Genomic DNA, 17,781 nt, shown 5'->3' on the forward strand with positions numbered 1-17,781 from the left:
CACGCAGTCTGTGGTGTTGTGTTATTGGCAACATAAAAGGAACGAATACAGAGCTTCCTAGTGTCTATGTTAGATTTTTTTGAAGTCTTTCCAAATAAAAGTTGAAAAGTTGAAGAGGTCATTGCCAATGTAACCAAGTGGTATCACCGTTCCTGTCAGCCTTCTTCTGTCATCTTTCCAAACACTGTAATAAATGATTAATGCACCGTTCCTCTCTGTGGTAAGGACAGTCACAGTTTTTATGTTGGGCACATCTCACTCCATGTTACTGCTCTCCCTGGGCCCTCTGCACCCACAAGACCGCCTGTGCTCAGGGATGCTATTTTAATCACATGGGGCAGGCAGCCACCATGCCAGGGACTGCTCTGCCACCACAGACCACAGCACACAGCCTTCCTTTTCAGAGTTTATTTCATCTGCTAACATTCATTCTCAACCTAGACAAAAACAATTAGATGATTATGACTTGCCTTTCCATTATCAACTCATTTTTTTTGTATGAATAACCAAAAGATTTCTTCTCAACACTTTTTTTTTTTTTTAATAAGAAGCTATAAATAAATAAAGCTTTTAAACGCTCCTGGGTTCAAGTTAAACAGTTCCAGTTCCCAAAAAGTTCAGACGTGTTGATTGGACAGTTCTGCTGTCCCTGGCTCCCCTTCCAGGAGGGGACATCTGCAGGTCTGTAGGGTGCTTGTGACCAAGTTGTTAGCTCACTGCCTGCTGGCTTCTGTCCTCTGAGTCCTGGGACATCTAGGTGCTGTGGGCACAAGGAAACTTTGCCCCCAAAGCAGGTGGCCTGAGTGGGAAGTGCTGGGTTGGACGGCCGAGGAACTGAGGGTACCTCAGCCTGGTGATGGCCTGAGAGGGGGCTATTTTCCCAATGCAGCAGATATTGAGGAGAGACCCATGCTTCCATGAGAGTTGGGACAGCGGGGTGTAAGTGAAAACATATTCCAACATGTACAAATTAGATCCTACACTCAGGCCCGCGCACACGGGAAGCACACCAAGGAGAGGCCATCTTGAGATTTGGGTACCCACTTGCTGTGGCCTGTGAAAGACTGCAGGGCTCCCCCAACAAACTCGTCCTCTCCCTACGAGTATGCCCACCCCAGACAAGCATCAGAACTGATCCTTCCACGTGGTTTGGCCTCTCTTTAAAAAGAGCCACCCTGCTGACTCACCTCGGTGCCCACCTCCTCAGTGTGGCCACTCATGCGGGAGGTGGCTCTGGGCTGGATGATGCCCACCTAGAGCCTATCTTGCCTTGGGACACCAAAAAGTCCCTTGCCCCCTGCCTGTGGCAACAGATGCCTTCATTCCATGGTGGGACAGCAAGGGTGGCCAAGAGAAACCCGGGGCAGGAAAGAGGTCCCTGTCCTGCTTTGGGGTCAGCCTGCAGCCTCTGGGCACATGCACATGCCCTCTGCAGAGCCAGAGTGCCTGACACTCAGGTGAGGACTCCCCTACGCCTCCTAGAATGAATGGGGGACAGGGCACGGGTCAAGTGTTCACAACATGGCTTCTAGTAGGGCCACTGGCTAGCCTGCGGGGCTGCTGGAAACAGGGCCTGGCCAGTCTTTGTGAGGAGCAGGGAAGTGCAGAGAGCCAGGGTCGGGAGGGCTGTGTATCTGGGTACCAGAGCTGTTTCTTCCAACCCTAGTTGAAAATCGGAATCTAACGCAGTTCTTCCTGGCCATCCAGAACTACTGTGGCCCCAGGGTGCAGCTCAGGCAGCAGTGTGGTTCCGCCTTCCAGCCAATGGAAGCTTATTGTACTTTTATACTCAGGGTTGTAGGAGCAGTGGGATGTGAGCCCTTGACTAATTGCCCCAGTGATGGGGTTGGGGGCAGAGGGTCAGAAAGAACAGGGGTCGGGAGAGTTCTTAATGCCCATGCCTTTGCTGTCTGAGCCTGGTCTGCCTGGGTGGTCACCCCTAGAGACCAGGTTGGACTGAATTTTGACCAGGGGCCAGAGAGAGAAGTGGGCTTCCCAGAGGCCACGAGTCTCCTCTGCTGCAGCCTGGGGTGGCTTCTGACCGTCAAGCAGCTATGGATGGCTGAACCTAGAGTTCCGGTCCTGAGGACACTTTAGACAGCTGCCTGGGTTCCCAGGGATACCCTTCTAGGACCTGGGGGTATCAGCGCCCTCAGAGGCCAAAAAACTTCGGGTTGGTTGCTTGGAGTTGGTCTCTCGACCCTACTGGCCTGGACAGAGGGCAAGAGAGTACAAGTGTGTGCATAGTTGGTGTGGGACTCATTCCTGGCACATCCTCACTCTGATGTCTCTCTTCTCCAAACTTCCTGCTGTTGTGACAGTGATGTGGGGGTCAGGAGAGCAGAAGCCCAATCATGTCCAACATGCCTGGGGCATCCCAGCACACCTTCTTCTGACCTACAGGGCTGCACACGTTGTCAGGCCTCCAGACTGTGGCGAACAGCAAGACCCGCCCTGCCTGGCTCACCCTTTCCCCACTCCGTTTTTTCCCAGGATGTATCTGCCTTCTGATAAACGGGTTTGGGATGCTCCCCTCAACAGTTTTGGGTGGGCCCTTTTGTGTGTGAGTCTGCGTCCCATTTCACCCCTGCCCCTGCGAGGCCTCCCCAGCGGCCGCCACCACTACCACTTCTCGATGATGTGGCTCATGTAGTCCTCGGTGGGCACTCGGCCTGGCTCCTCCGCGTCCTCCCGTGGCAGCGCCTCCTTGGCGCGATGCAACAGGCGCTCCTCGCGGCTCTTGAGGCGCTGCTCCCGGCGCTCCAGCTGCCGCTTGTACTGGTAGCGCTGCTGGAAAAGGTCCTTGGCATAGTCATAGAGCTGCATGTCGAGGTCGTTGAGCTCTTCGATGCGCCGGATGGTGTCCTCGTCCACCTCCACGCCGCCCGCCCGCGTGCTGTTGTACTGCATGAAGGGCCGGATGAACTTGAGGTTGAACGTCCGCTCGAACAGGTACTGGGTCTTGCGCTGGAACTCGGTCAGGCCGAAGAAGGCCATGCCGCGCAGGTTCTTCTTGGCGCTCTCCAGCAGCAGCTGGGCCCTCTTGCCCTCGGGGATGAAGGACAGGTTGTAGCAGCCCACCAGGCTCAGGTCCGCCAGCATGCGCACCTGGCGGTTGTTGGCCAGGTTGTACGGGCAGTCCATGAACTCCTGCAGCGTGCAGCCCGACCAGTCCGTGCCCTCGTAGCAAGGTGGCAGCTCCTCGGGCGTGGGCGTGCGCCCATCACACATGTGCAGCGATGTCTTCCACGTGGCCCCACGCTGCACGTGCCGCCACTCACTCAGGTAGCGCGACACGGGGTCTCGTAGTAGGGTGATGTAGTAGAACTTCCTGCAAGGAGAAGGAGACCAGGAGAGGAGTTAAGGTAAGACAGGTGATGAGGCGGGAGGGAAGGAGGCTGGAACTGTGACTATATGGGTCTCCACTGCAGGACTCGGGAGCAAGAAACCTCATCCCTGATACTAACTGCTGTATTTAGCTGTCAGAATCCAATTTCTGGAGTCTGAGATGTGAAGGAACCCATCCGGGGAACAAAGGTACCAAGTGGGACCACCAAGGGGTGTCCTGCAATGCCTGACCTCTGTGGCTAGGCTATAGGCTGGGGGTCGTTCCCAGGAGCTCCTATGACTATCCTCACACTTAGTTTTAGTGACATCTGCTGCTCCTTGCCTTCTTCGTGTACCTCGCTTCTAAACTCCACCTTTAACAAGAAGAGTGACAGTGTTCCTGTGTCTGGGAGCTGCAACAAGGAATCTGGTCAAAAAAGCCCTTGGGAAAATGCTCCACTACGTTGATCACTGAGGCAATGGCATGTTAAGCCATCAAGAGATAGCACTTGAGTGACAAGAAGGAAAAATCTGGCCAATAGCTGGGCATGGATGTAGGATGTGAATGGGGACAGGTGTTTAGGGTCTTCACCGGAAAGCTCAGCATGCACACACCCCATGACACCTCCATTCCTCTCCGAGGCAAACATCCCACAGAAATCTTGTCATGTGCAGCAGGAGGCAGGGATAAGACTGTCCACAGCAGCATTGCTGGTGACTCCCCTAGACACCTACCCTATGGCATGGGCACATCAGTGGTGGCATATTCTGGAGGAATACTACTCAGCTGTTCACAACATGGGCAAACTGGAAGAATAAGACGTTGTAGGGAAAACAAGAAAACTTCACCAAGTATATGTTTATCAAGTTTCTCAGAATAAACAAAACCCAAGAAAAATTAGTGACACACATATATGAAAATTATCAAAAAGTGTGAAAGATGACACATATGGAAAATTTAAGTCAGAGGCTAGTCCTGGTGTGTTCTGGGGGCAGGAGAGGCCAGGCACGGCACCAGGGGTGCTCATGGCGGCTCTGATCATGTCCCGATTCTGGAGGGGGGCAGTGGGGATACAGGTGTTTATTATGACTTATTTCTTACGTACATCGTGCAAGTTCTGTATGTACCAAACATGTCGTGACAAAAGATTTAAAGAAGGGAAGGAAGGCAGACAAGATAGATCCTGCAGGACAGTCCAAGAGGCTCCCGCTGCCTCACAGGGAAACTGGCCATCTTGCCAGAGCCAGAGCCTTGGTCTCACACAGCTTCCCAGGCCACTTTGCACCTTTGCTCCTGCTGCGCTCTCTCACCTCCAGTGCCCAGCTACCTCCACATCTCCAGCATGTCACCTCCCTGTCCCTTCTATGCCAACACTACTGCAGTGAGCCCGGAGGGGGAGGCTCCTGTGGGTTTCAGTGATGGGGGAATGTCTCCACTTCGGGATGGCAAGGGTGGCCAGCTGCCAGGTCAGCTGGGGCTGCCCTGTGGTTTGTTAACTAACTGCAGTAATGAGCCTGACAGCTCTGTGGCTTCTCCATGAAGGAAGCTCAGGTCTCACCGAGCCCGAGCATCCGGCTGGTGGTTGGTCTCGTCATCCAGAGGGACTTGGGGATGAAAACAGGAACAGCTCTGACCCCAGGGACTTCACTACTTCTAACCCAGAGGCAGGGGATCAGGGACCCTGTTCAGTAGCAAATTATGCTCTTTCAGGGCGACAGGCCCCTGGAACCTTCTATGAGCACATTGGTCCTCCCCTACATAGTACCCACAGCACACTGACCTCCACTGCAGGTGTCTGGATGCCTACTGTGTGCCCTTCTGGACTCTCAGCAGTCACCCTGCAGTGGGTCATGTACTGGTCACCCAAGGGTAAAGAGGTGGCCCTGCCTATACTTCTTCCTTTGAGCCTCCCTTGCAACTCTGGCTGCTTATAACCACCCTCCAGTCTGTGACAGGATGAGCTGTGGGCAGCACCTCTATAGTTGTGGGCATATTGTCCCTAGGCCTGTATGTGCCAGCCAGTCCTGGTAATTCTGGGACAGCTCATGCTGCCCAGGGTGATGGGGGAGAGACTGCTGAGAGTGCCAAATGCCCACATCAGTCTGAGGGCTAGCTGGCCTTGGCCACAGGGCAGGATGGGCCTAGGTGGGCTGCATAGGAAGGGATCCATCCACCTGGGAGGGGCCAGGAGCATTGGGAAGCGGAAATGGCTGTGCTGTCAGTATTTGGCCTCCAACCCTTTAGTTGGCCATGAATTCATATCTGGGCAGCTCACTGTTGTCACATGGGAACTGGTGGACTGTTGGCCAGCGGGTTCTGGGATTGGATACATTGTGGGGCTGACATGGGGTGAAGTAGTAGCCCCTGTCCTGGCACCTAGGTGGCCCGTGGGAAGGCAGGTTCTAAACCTCCACACTAATGCTTGACAAAGGACATGAAGTAGCAATGCCTCTGGCCCTTGATGACAGCAGCCAGTACTTGCGTGTCTGCTTAGGGAGGGCAGGCATTTCTCCTGTTCCACAACGGGGTGTCCCAAGGCTGAGAGGTGGGGTATGTTGGCTTTCCAGTACCATTTCCAAGTGCTCTGGTTTGGGTGGAGTAGGACCAGAAGAGAAAGGGAGGTGGCGATCCCTGGGGCTGTGGGCACCAATCTCGAATGTGGGGGGACAGGGGGGCTTCTTAGAGGAAGCCTTACAGTGGGGGCGTGGCCTTGTCTCAAGAAGGAAGTGCAGTGGAGGCTGGAGGCTCAGGCAAAGCCAGGCTAAGGAGGGTCTTGCCTATTTTATAGAAAAATAAGCTCAAATGGGTAATGGCCCAGAATGCAAAATTCACATGGAATTCAAAGATAAAGCATGAGACCTCAAAGAACTTCTGCCCTGTGGAGTATTTCTCCTCTGTGTGGAAAGCAGCTTCTCCTGACAGCCCATGGGATTTATCGCTGGGATCATGCACTCTGGCATTTAATTATGGCTGTTCTAATGCATTCTCTGACCTTCGGGTGTTCTGACATTTTTGTGGGCACTGGTTTAAAGTGCCCTACAATCATGTAAGATCCTGGTGGGTAAGGAGGACGTTTTCTTCTTGAGTCTGTTAAATAAGAATTATAGGAGGTGGCTGTTTTGGACAAGACTCCTACACTGGCCCAATGGACCACACTAAAAACCAAAATGGAGTGACTCATGCTAAAATTCCGTATCACCAAACACAAGCTTAGTTGTCAAACTTAGCTGATGATTTGGAGAAATTAGGAGACAGCAACAAACAAATTTCCCCAACAGGCCAGTTTCAATGGGCAGGATAACAAAAGTTCTCTTTGCCTTAATTAATCCTTAAAAAAAAAACCCAAAAACCTAACCTGATATTAACCAGTCAGTTATTTCCCCTTCGTTAGTCTGTCTCCTTGCCCCTGCCTTACAAGGAAAGTAACTTTAAAATGACCAACTGCTGGGACGAGGATTGTGGCTCAGTGGTAGAGCGCTTGCCTAGCACGAGTGGGACCTGGATTCGGGTTTGATCCTCAGCACCACATAAAAATAAAGGCATTGTGTTGTGTCCATCTACACCTAAAAGATAAATATTTTTTAAAAAATGACCAACTGCTCTTTGTTTCTGCTTTCTTCAGCCTTTTCTCTCTATAAAACCAACCTCCTCTGCTCAGATCATTGGATCACTCATTCTATTTTATGGAATGAAGTGCTGCTTCATTTTAGAATCATAAATCGAGTTAATTGAGATGTTTAGTTTAAATTAGCTTCAATCTGGTCTTTTGACAGTTGTGAAACTGCTAGGGCTCCAATGAGGATTGGATCAAGATGATTCTAGCACCACTAGACCTTATAAGTGATGGGAAAACTGGGTTCAGTGCCAAATGACCCCAGGCCAGAGCAGGCAGCTTTGCTGATAACCCCCCCCCCCCAAACCTCTGAGATGTCATAAATTGCAAAGGCTGGAGGAGGATGGCAAAGAAGAGAGAAAAAGAACTTAGTTAATTGGCTGAAAGAGGAGGGCCAAACCAACAAGACTGTTTTCAAATTCCTGACTTAAATCTCAGGACCAGGCACCACCATGCCTTATTTACATATAAACTTTTGGGACTATTAATATCAATACAGAAGCAATAAGTAGACTTATTTATGGACTGTGCACCTATCTCAAAACTTTCCCTTATTAACATAATCCTGTTCCTCTTATCTACAGCCAACTAGGTTCAATGTGAACAATTTATGTTTTCCTTCCCTCAATTTTCACTGTGACAATAGTCTTGGCTCTTAGGTCCGGGGAGGTACTTCTAACTGCTACTGAACTTTGCTGCTGGTGGCTATGGAATCTTGTCCCAAGACCGGTCCTTTCCTGGGTAGCATCTGAAACAGCTCAGTAAACCCTTTTATTTCACAGATCCTTTAGTCTCAAGAGTTTTAGTGAAGAGATGGGGGGGGGGGTGTGGCAGTATAGCTTAGAGTCATGCCTAGCATGCATGAGACCCTAGGTTCCATTCCCAGCACTGGCTTAAAAAAAAAATAAATGGTTTTAGTTAAACACTGGGCACAGCAGTGACTGGAGGTGACTTCATTTTCCCTCCTCTGCCCGAGAGGATTGGTTTGACACAAATGATGCCTGCATCTATCATTCCTAACTCTTCCTTGGAAGCCCAGGACTCCATCCAGAAACAAGACCTTAAATCTGGCTCAGGAGACACAGTGGCACACACCTGTAGTCCCAGCTACCTGAGTGGCTAAGGTGAGAGGGTTGCTTGAGCCCAGGAGTTTGAGGCCTGCCTCGGCAACACAGCAAGAACAATATCAAAAGACCATGAATCTGGCTCAAGGCATGTGGAAAGTCCAGAGTTGGGGGTGCTGGTGGCTTGGTGAGGGCCTTGCACAGTAATTCCACCTGGAAAGAAGGGGTGAGGTATGGCCATATGGAGCATGTTTCCTACAGTGCTCTGTTCCAGGGAGACATGGAAATACAGGAGGAAGATGAATGAACATACACCATGGACTCTCCTGCAGCCCACAATAGAAATGCCTGCATCTACCAGAGCAGTGATAACTGCACTGTGGTCACAATTTTGTAAAAATTATATATGTTCAGGAAAAACGAACAAACAAACCAACCCACCACCCAGGATGGTAATGGACTACTCAATGGTTGCTTCAGGATTGGGAGGTTGGGATCGTCCCCCAACACTGTATTATAAACATTTTCAAGCTTACAACAAAGTTGAAAGTTCAGTGAAAATCTATCAACTCAAATGGGTGACTTTAGCATTTTCTTTATGCATTTCTGCACTGTCTGCAACTATGAATTATATGTTGAGCATCCCTAACTGGAAATTCAAAATCTGAAATGCTCCAAAACCTGAAAGAAACTAAGAGTACAGCATGATACCACCGATGAAAAGTCTGACCTCTGTCAAAACCCAGGCACACTAAAAATGTTCTATACAATCAACCTCCAAGCTATGTGCATCAGATGCATATGAAACAAATGAATCTACTCCTTACGTAGGTACAAACATTCCAAAATCTGAAAGAATCTGGAATCTAAAACACTTGTGGTCTCAAGCATAAAGAATGTTCAGTCTGTATATGAATAACTGAAGTAAGCTGGGTGCAGCGGTGCACACCTATAGACCTAAGAACTCAGGGGACAGGAGTATCCCAGTGTGGCCAACTTGGTGAGACCCTGTCTCAAAAAAAAAAAAAAAAAGAAAAAAAGGGATGGGTGTCACAGTGCAAAAGGGCTAGTTTTGTAGTTTTGCAAGTTCTGCCTTCGACTGCCCTTTTGGGGGGGGGGGAATGCAGCATTTTATGAGGGCACGCTGCCTCCTTGGGCCACTCAGACTGTGCCTCCTGCTCCACCCAAGGGATGGACCTGGGGCATTTCGAGAACAGGGCATGACCTATGAGTTCTACACTCAGACCCTAAAACAGAGGCACTTTCCTATCAGTGCCAGCAGAGTCTCATCACCCCCCTCTTTTGAGTGAGAATGCTATTATTTAGTCAGAATGACAAACCCGTTTTTAAAAGGAATATCTCAGCATAACTTCTGAAGCAGGCTCTGGAAGGAAGTTGATGTCACGGTTCACCAAGAGTCCTTGGGTGCTAGTTTCAGTTCAGCAACGAGAAGGTGTTGCTACATTCTCTCCGCCAGGACAGGCTTAGCAGGGTCAGAGGGAGGCAGGAGATGGTCTGTGAGGGGCTCCAACAATCCCCATCTACTGTGTACGCTGGTCTCCTGGGACCCAGGGGACCCTTCACAATGACAAAGTCCACACCATTAGGATTAGATTCAGACGACTGGTTTTTAAAACCACACTCCAAGGGGTATCAGTAGTTCCGAGGGCAGACACAGGTCATCCAGGAATGCTTGGGCGCTTGGAAGCAACCAATGATGGTACCCTGCTTCCCCAAGACTGTTTTGCTGCTCCCCATCCCAAGGCTCATGGGCATCACGGAGCAGGGGAAGTGATTGTGGTAAGTGACCAGACTTCAGACGTTTAGAAGTGACAACATTCAGGAGACTGTCAAAGCTGGGGAAATCCAGGGCTTAAGGCACCTGGGCCAGCCCCTTATCAGTGCTGCCCACCTGCCAGGTATGAGCTGTCTTTGTCCTGAGATGGCCTCATGTAACAGCTACTGGCAGCACTAAGTGGCCCAGTTCCTGCTTAGTTCTTTAGAAAAATGTAAGTCTGACTGTGCACGGTGGCACATGCCTATAATCCCAGTGGCTTGGGAGGCTGAAGCAGGAGGATCTCAAATTCAAGGCCAGTTCAGGAAACATAGCAAGATTTTTTTTTCTTTCTTGGTACTAGGGATTAAACTCAGGGGTGCTTTACCACTGGGCTACATCCCCAGCCCTTTTTATCATTTATTTTGAGGCAGGGTCTTGCTAAGTTGCTTGGAGCCTTGCTAAGTGGCTGAGGCTGGCCTGGAACTTGTGATTCTCCTGCCTCAGCCTCCTGAGCTGCTGGGATTACAGGTGTGCCCCACCACACCTGGCTGACAGTAAAAACCTGCCGCAAGATTTAAAAAACAAACAAAAAAGGGCTGCAGATGTAGCTTAGTGACAGAGCACCTCTGTGTTTAATCTGCAGGGGAGGGGGAGAAGGAAAAGAAAAATGGAAGTCTGATTTTGGCTCAGAGTCCCGCTATGAGGTGGAAGCCTTGTGGGTCCAGCTATTTCCTCCCCCTTCCTGTAGCAGGAAGGGGCCCACAGCGGGAAGATCCCCAGGGCTGTAAGGCTGTGTCACTTCCCTGCTAATAGGGCTCAGCAGCAGATAGAGGAGGCGGCAAAGGGCACAACCCAGAGGAGATGACCTGCTCCCAGCTGCCACAGGAACATGCTGCTGAACAGGTTCCCCATGGGCACCGGCTCCATAACCTGCATCTCACCTCCTTGCACCTGACCTGTATGCAGGAGCAGGTTGCTCTTCTTGGTCCCTGCAGGAAAATCCAGACCACCAACTGGGGAGCCCATCTCCAAATGCAGGGTGGAAAATGCTGCTGGGCACTGTCCCTTCCTGGTAACATCTGCATGACAGCAGGGGTTATCTTTGTCGATTAACTTAATCTGCTTCCCAAAACACTCAGGTTCAGAGGCAGGCCTCATGACCTCAGGGATCAGGTGCCGTGTGGGCACAGGTGTGGGCAGCGCTTGCCCATGAGCTTCCTGGGAAGGCAGGGCTGCCCAGCCTTCTCCTAGGGCCCCCTTTGCTTTGGGAGGCCCAGGGCAGACAGAATGTGCAGCTGGCAGAGCCCTTGAAGGTCTCATTAGTGACCCGTGAGATCTGGGTGCCTGGTGCAGACAGGAAAAGAGGGGCAAATGAATGGCCCAAAGTCCCCGGGTCCCTGGAGGATCCCAGCTTCAGTGTAGCCCCTGGAGCACTGACCTTCCTACAGGAAAGGAGCATGGCCAGGGCAAATCCCAGACATAGGAGACCCCGGATCCTGGGCAGGACGGGCTAGCTGCGGCCCTGCTGGCCTCACGACTCTGCTCCCTGCCTCACCTGCCTCTAGCAAAGTGAGGAGGGCTCCCTTGGCCCACCCAGGTAAACTGAATTCTTATGATGGTCGGAAGAAGACTGTCTAATACAAAGAGCTGTGCTCATGTGCACTGTCCTCCAGAGATAGGTTCAGGAAGCAGCATAGAAGTCCCTAAAGAGGAAGCAGCCCAAGAGCCAATTCCCAGCCAGGTGTGACTGTGTGACTAAGTCTGGCCATCCGGATGTCCTTAGAGACATCCTTCTTGGTCCTGTTTTTCCTCCTGCTGGCTGGAATGTGGATATAACTGCTGAGCATCAGCAGTCATCTTGAACCATGAGGTGGAAGGTCCACTTTCTGGGGCTGATGGAGGTGAGAGAAAGATCCTGGGTCCCTGGTGTTTCCCTAGCTGAACCCCCAGCATATCCTGTCTCTGCTAGTCTCTTTTGCAAAGGGAGGGAAATTATAGCCACCCTGTTTTGGCCTCTGAACCTGATCCATCTACTCAGAGCCATGCACTGAAGACCTAGGCATGATCAGAGGGTGAGCTCTGGAGGTGGGGTGGTGGAGGTTGGGTCAGCAGGGCCTGTGGTGTCAGGGTGGCAGCAATGCCAAATTAATGACTTAGCTGAACTGCTGGTGCTCTACCTGGTCATCCTGACCACTCACTCACACCTGTGGGCAAGATCGATTCCCATTTTGCAGACAAGGAAAGTGAGTCCTAAAGGGGTCCCGACAGCTAACTCGGGCCACAGAGTTGGCCAGGCAGTGTGGGTGGAGGCCAGGCCCACTTAGACCTGGGCTCTAACTGTCTGGTAAGAACAGCTCACTACTGAGCCACCACCTGGCTCGTGCAGAGGCTGATCTGGACAGCCCCTGGGAGGCCAGGTAAACTTGTCCATCAGCCTGTCCACAATGCTGGCCTGGGCACCCTGCTGACCCATGTCCAAACTATGGCCAGAGTGGTAGTGTTTTTTAACTTAGCTGTCAGCAAAAGTCACAGGCTATTTCCTTTCAAGCACAGTGAATTAGTTAAGAGGCAGAGAAGTCTTCTGGACCTGCAGGGAAGACACACCAGCACAGGGCTGAATGACTCTAAACCTCTAAACAGAAACCAGGACAGTCCTGGGTGGCATGGGGACAGAGGTCACATCCTGGACTTTGACCCACCCTGGGCAGTACCTGCTGTGGGATGCTGGGGCGGGCCACCTCCTCTGGCCTGGACAGGTTCCCCTCTGGTTACACACCCCATGGCCCTACCCTACCAGGGGACAGGGAAGATGTCTCATGACAGAGATGCCAGCTCACTGGGTGGAGTCCTATCAGCACTTTTGCCCCCTGCTGGGAAGGCAGGTGGGTGGAGACGTGGAGGCAGGAGGGCATGCACCAGTGTGAGGCTCTGCCATGCATGGAACAACGGGAGAGGCTGCAGTGAGCCCCTACCTCAGGGCCTCTTCAGCTACTCCAGCCCCCTCCCAACTCCACCACACAGACCAGCGGTCAGGCCAGGGTGGGAGTGCAGGACAGAAGCCGGGGCCACCAGGAACTCCATCTGGAGAGGGACCAAGCCTTGTGGGATAGCAGACGGCTCAACTCAGAAACCTGAGCAAGCCCAGGCTCCAAGCCACCCCAGCCGACAGACCTCAATGGCCACTATTTCCTGGGCCTTGGCTACTCAAGGGACCAGACAGTTCCAGGGACAGGCTTACTTCCCTGTCACACTGTCTCTACTTTGACACACTCAGCAACACCTCCAGGTCACCTTTCCAGCAAACAGCTAGGCCCATAGCTGTGTGATCCTGGGTGTGCCACACTATGAGCCCACCTCCCAGCTCCTGCAGGGAAAATGGGGACAGGGTTCTCCAGCTTCCTCCCACATGGTGATGAGCTGGGGAGAAGGTGACAGCAGCCCAAGGGCAACACACTAGAATCTGCTCACAGGATGGAACACGGTGAACCTGTCACTGTCACCTTGCCAAGCATCTACGGGTCTGAGCAAGAGAGACCCTGGAGGAACTCTGACTCTGATGTTCACTCAAGGTCTCCTTCTCTTGTGGAAGGCATCCCTGAGCATCCCAGAGACCCCTCATCAAGGGACTTGGTGGCCTGGGAGTCACTGTCTAAGCTATTCCAATGTGAGGCTCTGCCATGCATGGAACAACCAAGAGGCCTCCAGGAGGAGGTGACCCCTGGGCCAGGTGTCCAGGGTGAGCTAGTGGCCTCTAGCAGTGGCACTACATCTGGAACTGTGCGATCTCGAGGGAGCTGAGCCCTGTCACAGGTGCCCACTCTGCCATTAGTATGTGTCTGCCACATTCTCCCTTCCTTCTGTCAAAAGCCAGCAGGGGTGGGTTTTGGCTCAGTGCAGGTGCATGGTGCCCGGGGCACACAGAACTCTGCTCCCTCTTGGCAAAGGGCTGGCATCTCTCAGCTGTGCTAAGCTCCGAGGCAGCTTCTACCCCTGCAGAAACATCTCTCCCACCCCAAGCTTGGGTGGGGGTTACAATCACCTCCCAGGACTGTGGGAGACCTGGAGATGAAAATGATAAAAATGAGCCCCCCAGGCCTAGCCCCTACGTTGTAGGTCCAGAGAACAGACTGGGGAAGCTCTCCCCTGGCAGGGGACACAGGCCTGGGCCAAGCTGCAGACGGGCTGGGCAGCCCCCACCCCCTTCAGCTCCCTATCGGCCAGACCCACAGGCAGCCATCCTCCTTCCTGCTCAGTGCTCTGGGGCTTCCTGCTGGGAGCAGGCTTCCTGGCTCCAAGTCTTCTCAGGCTCCTGTGGCCAAACGTGAAGCCGGGTGCTCGGAAAAGGCAGGAATTCATGGGCCAAACGTGAAGCCGGGTGCTCGGAAAAGGCAGGAATTCATGGGCTTAGGCATTTTCGTGTGACCCTCCCTTGGCCTCTGTGCCCTGGATTGGCAACAGACATCTTTCCCTACCCCCACTCTAGGACCTTCCCTCCCATCTGTTGCCATCTGTCCCTCACCATAGTCTGCCATCTGCCCTATACACTTTGCCATCTGCCCTACACATATCCACAGGCATGCGCCCAGCCCCTGCCCCAGGACCTCCCCCTTTCCCTGGACACACCAGCACCTACCACGCTAAGGAAGTATGACTCTCTGTCCCTTAAGAACTGAGCCTGCAGGGGATGTGGCTCAAGCGGTAGTGCGCTCGCCTGGCATGTGTGCGACCCGGGTTTGATCCTCAGCACCACATACCAACAAAGATGTTGTGTCCTCCGAGAACTAAAAAATAAATATTAAAAATTCTCTCTCTCTCCTCTCTCTCTAAAAAAAAAAAAAAAAGAACTGAGCCTGAGAGGGTGTGACTTTCCTCCAGTAAGGATGATACAGCTGGAGCCCCTTATTGCGAGGCACCTTGGAGTAGCCTAATCTGAGCACAGCCTTTATAGATACCCAGTATCTGGTCAAATGGGTCCTCGTGCTGGCCCCCAGGATTGCCTCCACTGCTGTCCTGCCACTCACCAGAACACCCCCAGGGGAGTGAACCTATCTCTGGTCTTCAGGAAACCTGAGCATACCAAAGAACCTGTACTGATTAAGCACTTACTTACTGTATGTACGATCTGCCCACTAGCTTTGGGATTCTGGGCCACTTCCGAGGACCAGGCTCAGGGAGACCGAGCATGCTGATTTGAACTCGGGTCCTGCTGCTTTCAGACATGGATGTGAACTGCACGTACTGCATGACTACAAGTGAACACAGGGGTGGGTGGTGCCAAAGGCCCCACCTGGGCCCATCAGGTCAGGTGGTAGAGGCCGGGGGCCAGAACTGCCAGCTTCTCCTGGGGAAATCTCTCCTCTCTCTCACAGTGTTAGCACACTGTTTCTGACCATGCCTGCACAGGGCTCCGGCTGCTGAATTTTCTGTGAACTCTGGCAGATTCTTGTGTGAAGGTGATCTTGTTTCCTGGAGCCAGGGTGATGTGTGGTCCAAGCTCTCTGGGCTCTGATATTCCTCTCTGGGGTCCCCAGGCCAGAAGTCTGGTGGGGACCCATGTTCTCTGTTCCCTGCCAAACTCCAGTGGAACCCAAAGAGCCTCAGCAGGCACAGACTCGGGGGTGTGTGGGCCTGCACTGCTCCACACCAGGTGCTCTGTGCTCGTCCTCCCAAGACCTCATCTCATCGTAAAGCATGGTGCTGTACAGTGACTATGGAAGCCAGCAAAAGCCTCAGAAGAGAAGGCTTGCGCCAGGTGTGGTGGTGCACATCTGCAATCCCAGTGACTTGGGAGGCTAAGGCAGGAGGATCACAAGTTCGAGGCCAGCCTGGGCAACTTAGTGAGACCCCGTTACAAACTAAAAAAATAAAATTAAAAAAAAAAAAGGCTGAGAATACAGCTTAGTGGTTGAATGCCCCTGGGTTTGACTCCAGTATCACATATACACAGAGAAAAGGATGTGCAGGCAGAGCCCCTGTGTGGGGGTGCCATTGGGTCCCATGGGAGTTGTGGCCAGGATAAAGGGTTGTTTGAGCAGATGCTGTATTCCAGCAAAGCTCCAGACAGCAGAGGGCCCCTCCAGCATCAGCACTACCCTTGTTTTTGCCTCCACACCCCCCCCCCCACCAGGCTAAATCCTGCCCCAGGCCTGGTGGCATCTATTATCTTCCTATCCAGGTGCAAACTCCTGCCTGCCAATTATTGCCTGGTGACAGCTTAGGCAAATGCCCCCCCAGGGGGCCTGGGCCTTTCTGTATGGATGGGGGGTAGGGAGGAGGTATAATGGTGGGAAGGGGGTGCTGGGAGCCTCCATCTCCATGTCTGCCCCCTCCTGGGTCAGCACTGAGACAGTCTAGCTGCTCCATCAGCTCTGTCCTGAGGAGGGAGAAGACATATAAAAGGGAGCAGAGCAAGGAAGAGGTCTCAGAGTCAGACTGATGGGCAGGTGGGACTGTGCTCTGTCAGATTCCCCCAGGTGGCCTGGGGACAATCACCTGGTCCCTCTGAGCCCCTAGCTGTTTTTACTAAACAGATTGCCAGAGCACACCTACTTCCTAGGTCCATAAGGACTGGTGGAAGGATGTGTATGGCAAGGATCCAAAGGTGAGGAACTCACTCATCTACTCACTCATCCCAAGGAGGTACAACCTGCTCAGGTGCCAGGAAAAGGGACAGGTATCAGCAGTGTCACCTCACTCACTTCAGGGATCAGCTCCCTGTCCCCTCTGGTCTGCCCTTCACAGGAGGATTCACTGAGTGCTTGCTATGTGCAGGACAGGGGGACACTCCTTCTTACCAGCAGCCTCAGGGAAGGCAAGGAATACAGCTGCTAAATAACCAGATAAGCAAGAACCATGGGAAGGACAGCATCTCCTGTGGCTCCTGGTCAGGCAGGGCCTCCGAGGATGAGAGCTCTGAGCTGCAGAGCAGCAGTCCTGGCAAAGGGCAGGGCGAGAACATTCCAGAAAAACCCATGGGAGACAGAGACAGGGGTGTGTGTCTAGACCTGGCAGGGCACCCAGGTGCATGGGTGGGTGAGAAGAGGAAATGAGTTCCTGGTTTCAAGGATAGGACATTGTTAGGAAATGGTGGGAAAAATGAAATTTCCCATCCTTGTTTCAAAATACCCAATTGTTAAGAAAAAAAAAAAGACAATGCTAGCAGTCTTATGAATTTGGGCGTAGGATACACCTCCAGTCTTCTCCCTCCTAACACCATCTATAATTAAAGTGGGCTTCTGAAAATCTTCACTTGTTTTATGAATAGGTTAGTGTTGTAGTTTGGATGTGGACTTTTCCCCAAAGCTCATGTGTTGAAAGCCTGGGCCCTAATTGGTGGTGCCACTGGGAGGTGGCAGAGACATTTGGAGAGGGAGCCTAGTGAGAGGAGGTAGGGCATGCCCTGAAAGGGTATGTCTTGTCTCTGTGTCTGTCTGTCTGTCTCTGCACAATGAGCAAAGTCTGAGGAAACACAGTGGTCCGTTATACCAAGTGACTCCCTGCAGAGTCCCACCCACACGGGCAGAGAAACTGAGGCATCATCTGGATGCATCATATGGCATAATGTCCTCAAGGCAGGCAGACCCTTCGAAGGTATCCCAGAAGGCCCAGGCCTCCTTGGGGGAAGCCCCAAACCCCCCTCACCTGCATAATCTCACTAGACCATGAGAAGGCCCCAGGAGAGCCCTGGGGAGTGGGTGACTTTCTGTCAGTCAACATACCTGCAAGGGTACACCTACCTGTGCATGGGTAGTAAGGGGGAAGTAAGTGGGGAAGGTGCTGGGTGTAACCCCTGGCCCCAGCTTGTGTACTGGTCACTCTCCATTCCTAGGAGGGTTCCCTATTCCCCACACTGAGGGTGCCTCAGTGGACTTGCTCAAGACCTGGGCCCCCCTACAAAGGCACAGGTGAGGTCCCTTCCCCCTGGACACACTTCCCAGCTGTGTCCCCATGCATGGCTGATGCAGACTCACAGCAAGTCCCTTACTCAGGTACCCAGCAG

At 52.4% G+C, this 17,781-nt stretch overlaps 1 protein-coding gene across 1 annotated transcript in view; it reads right to left on the reverse strand.

Annotated features, from left to right (window-relative positions):
- Positions 1–393: 393 nt before the first annotated feature.
- Positions 394–17,781, reverse strand: part of HS6ST1 (heparan sulfate 6-O-sulfotransferase 1) — a 47,659-nt gene continuing 30,271 nt past the window's right edge. Inside the window, exon 2 of the mRNA XM_081260427.1 lies at positions 394–3,331. Within this exon, the coding sequence (XP_081116553.1) occupies positions 2,623–3,331 (709 nt within the window). The 3' untranslated portion in view covers positions 394–2,622. The remainder of the gene's footprint in view (positions 3,332–17,781) is intronic.

This window comes from Spermophilus citellus, assembly GCF_964194105.1.
Source record: "Spermophilus citellus genome assembly, chromosome: 11".
In the NCBI taxonomy this organism is placed as follows: Eukaryota; Metazoa; Chordata; class Mammalia; order Rodentia; family Sciuridae; genus Spermophilus; species Spermophilus citellus.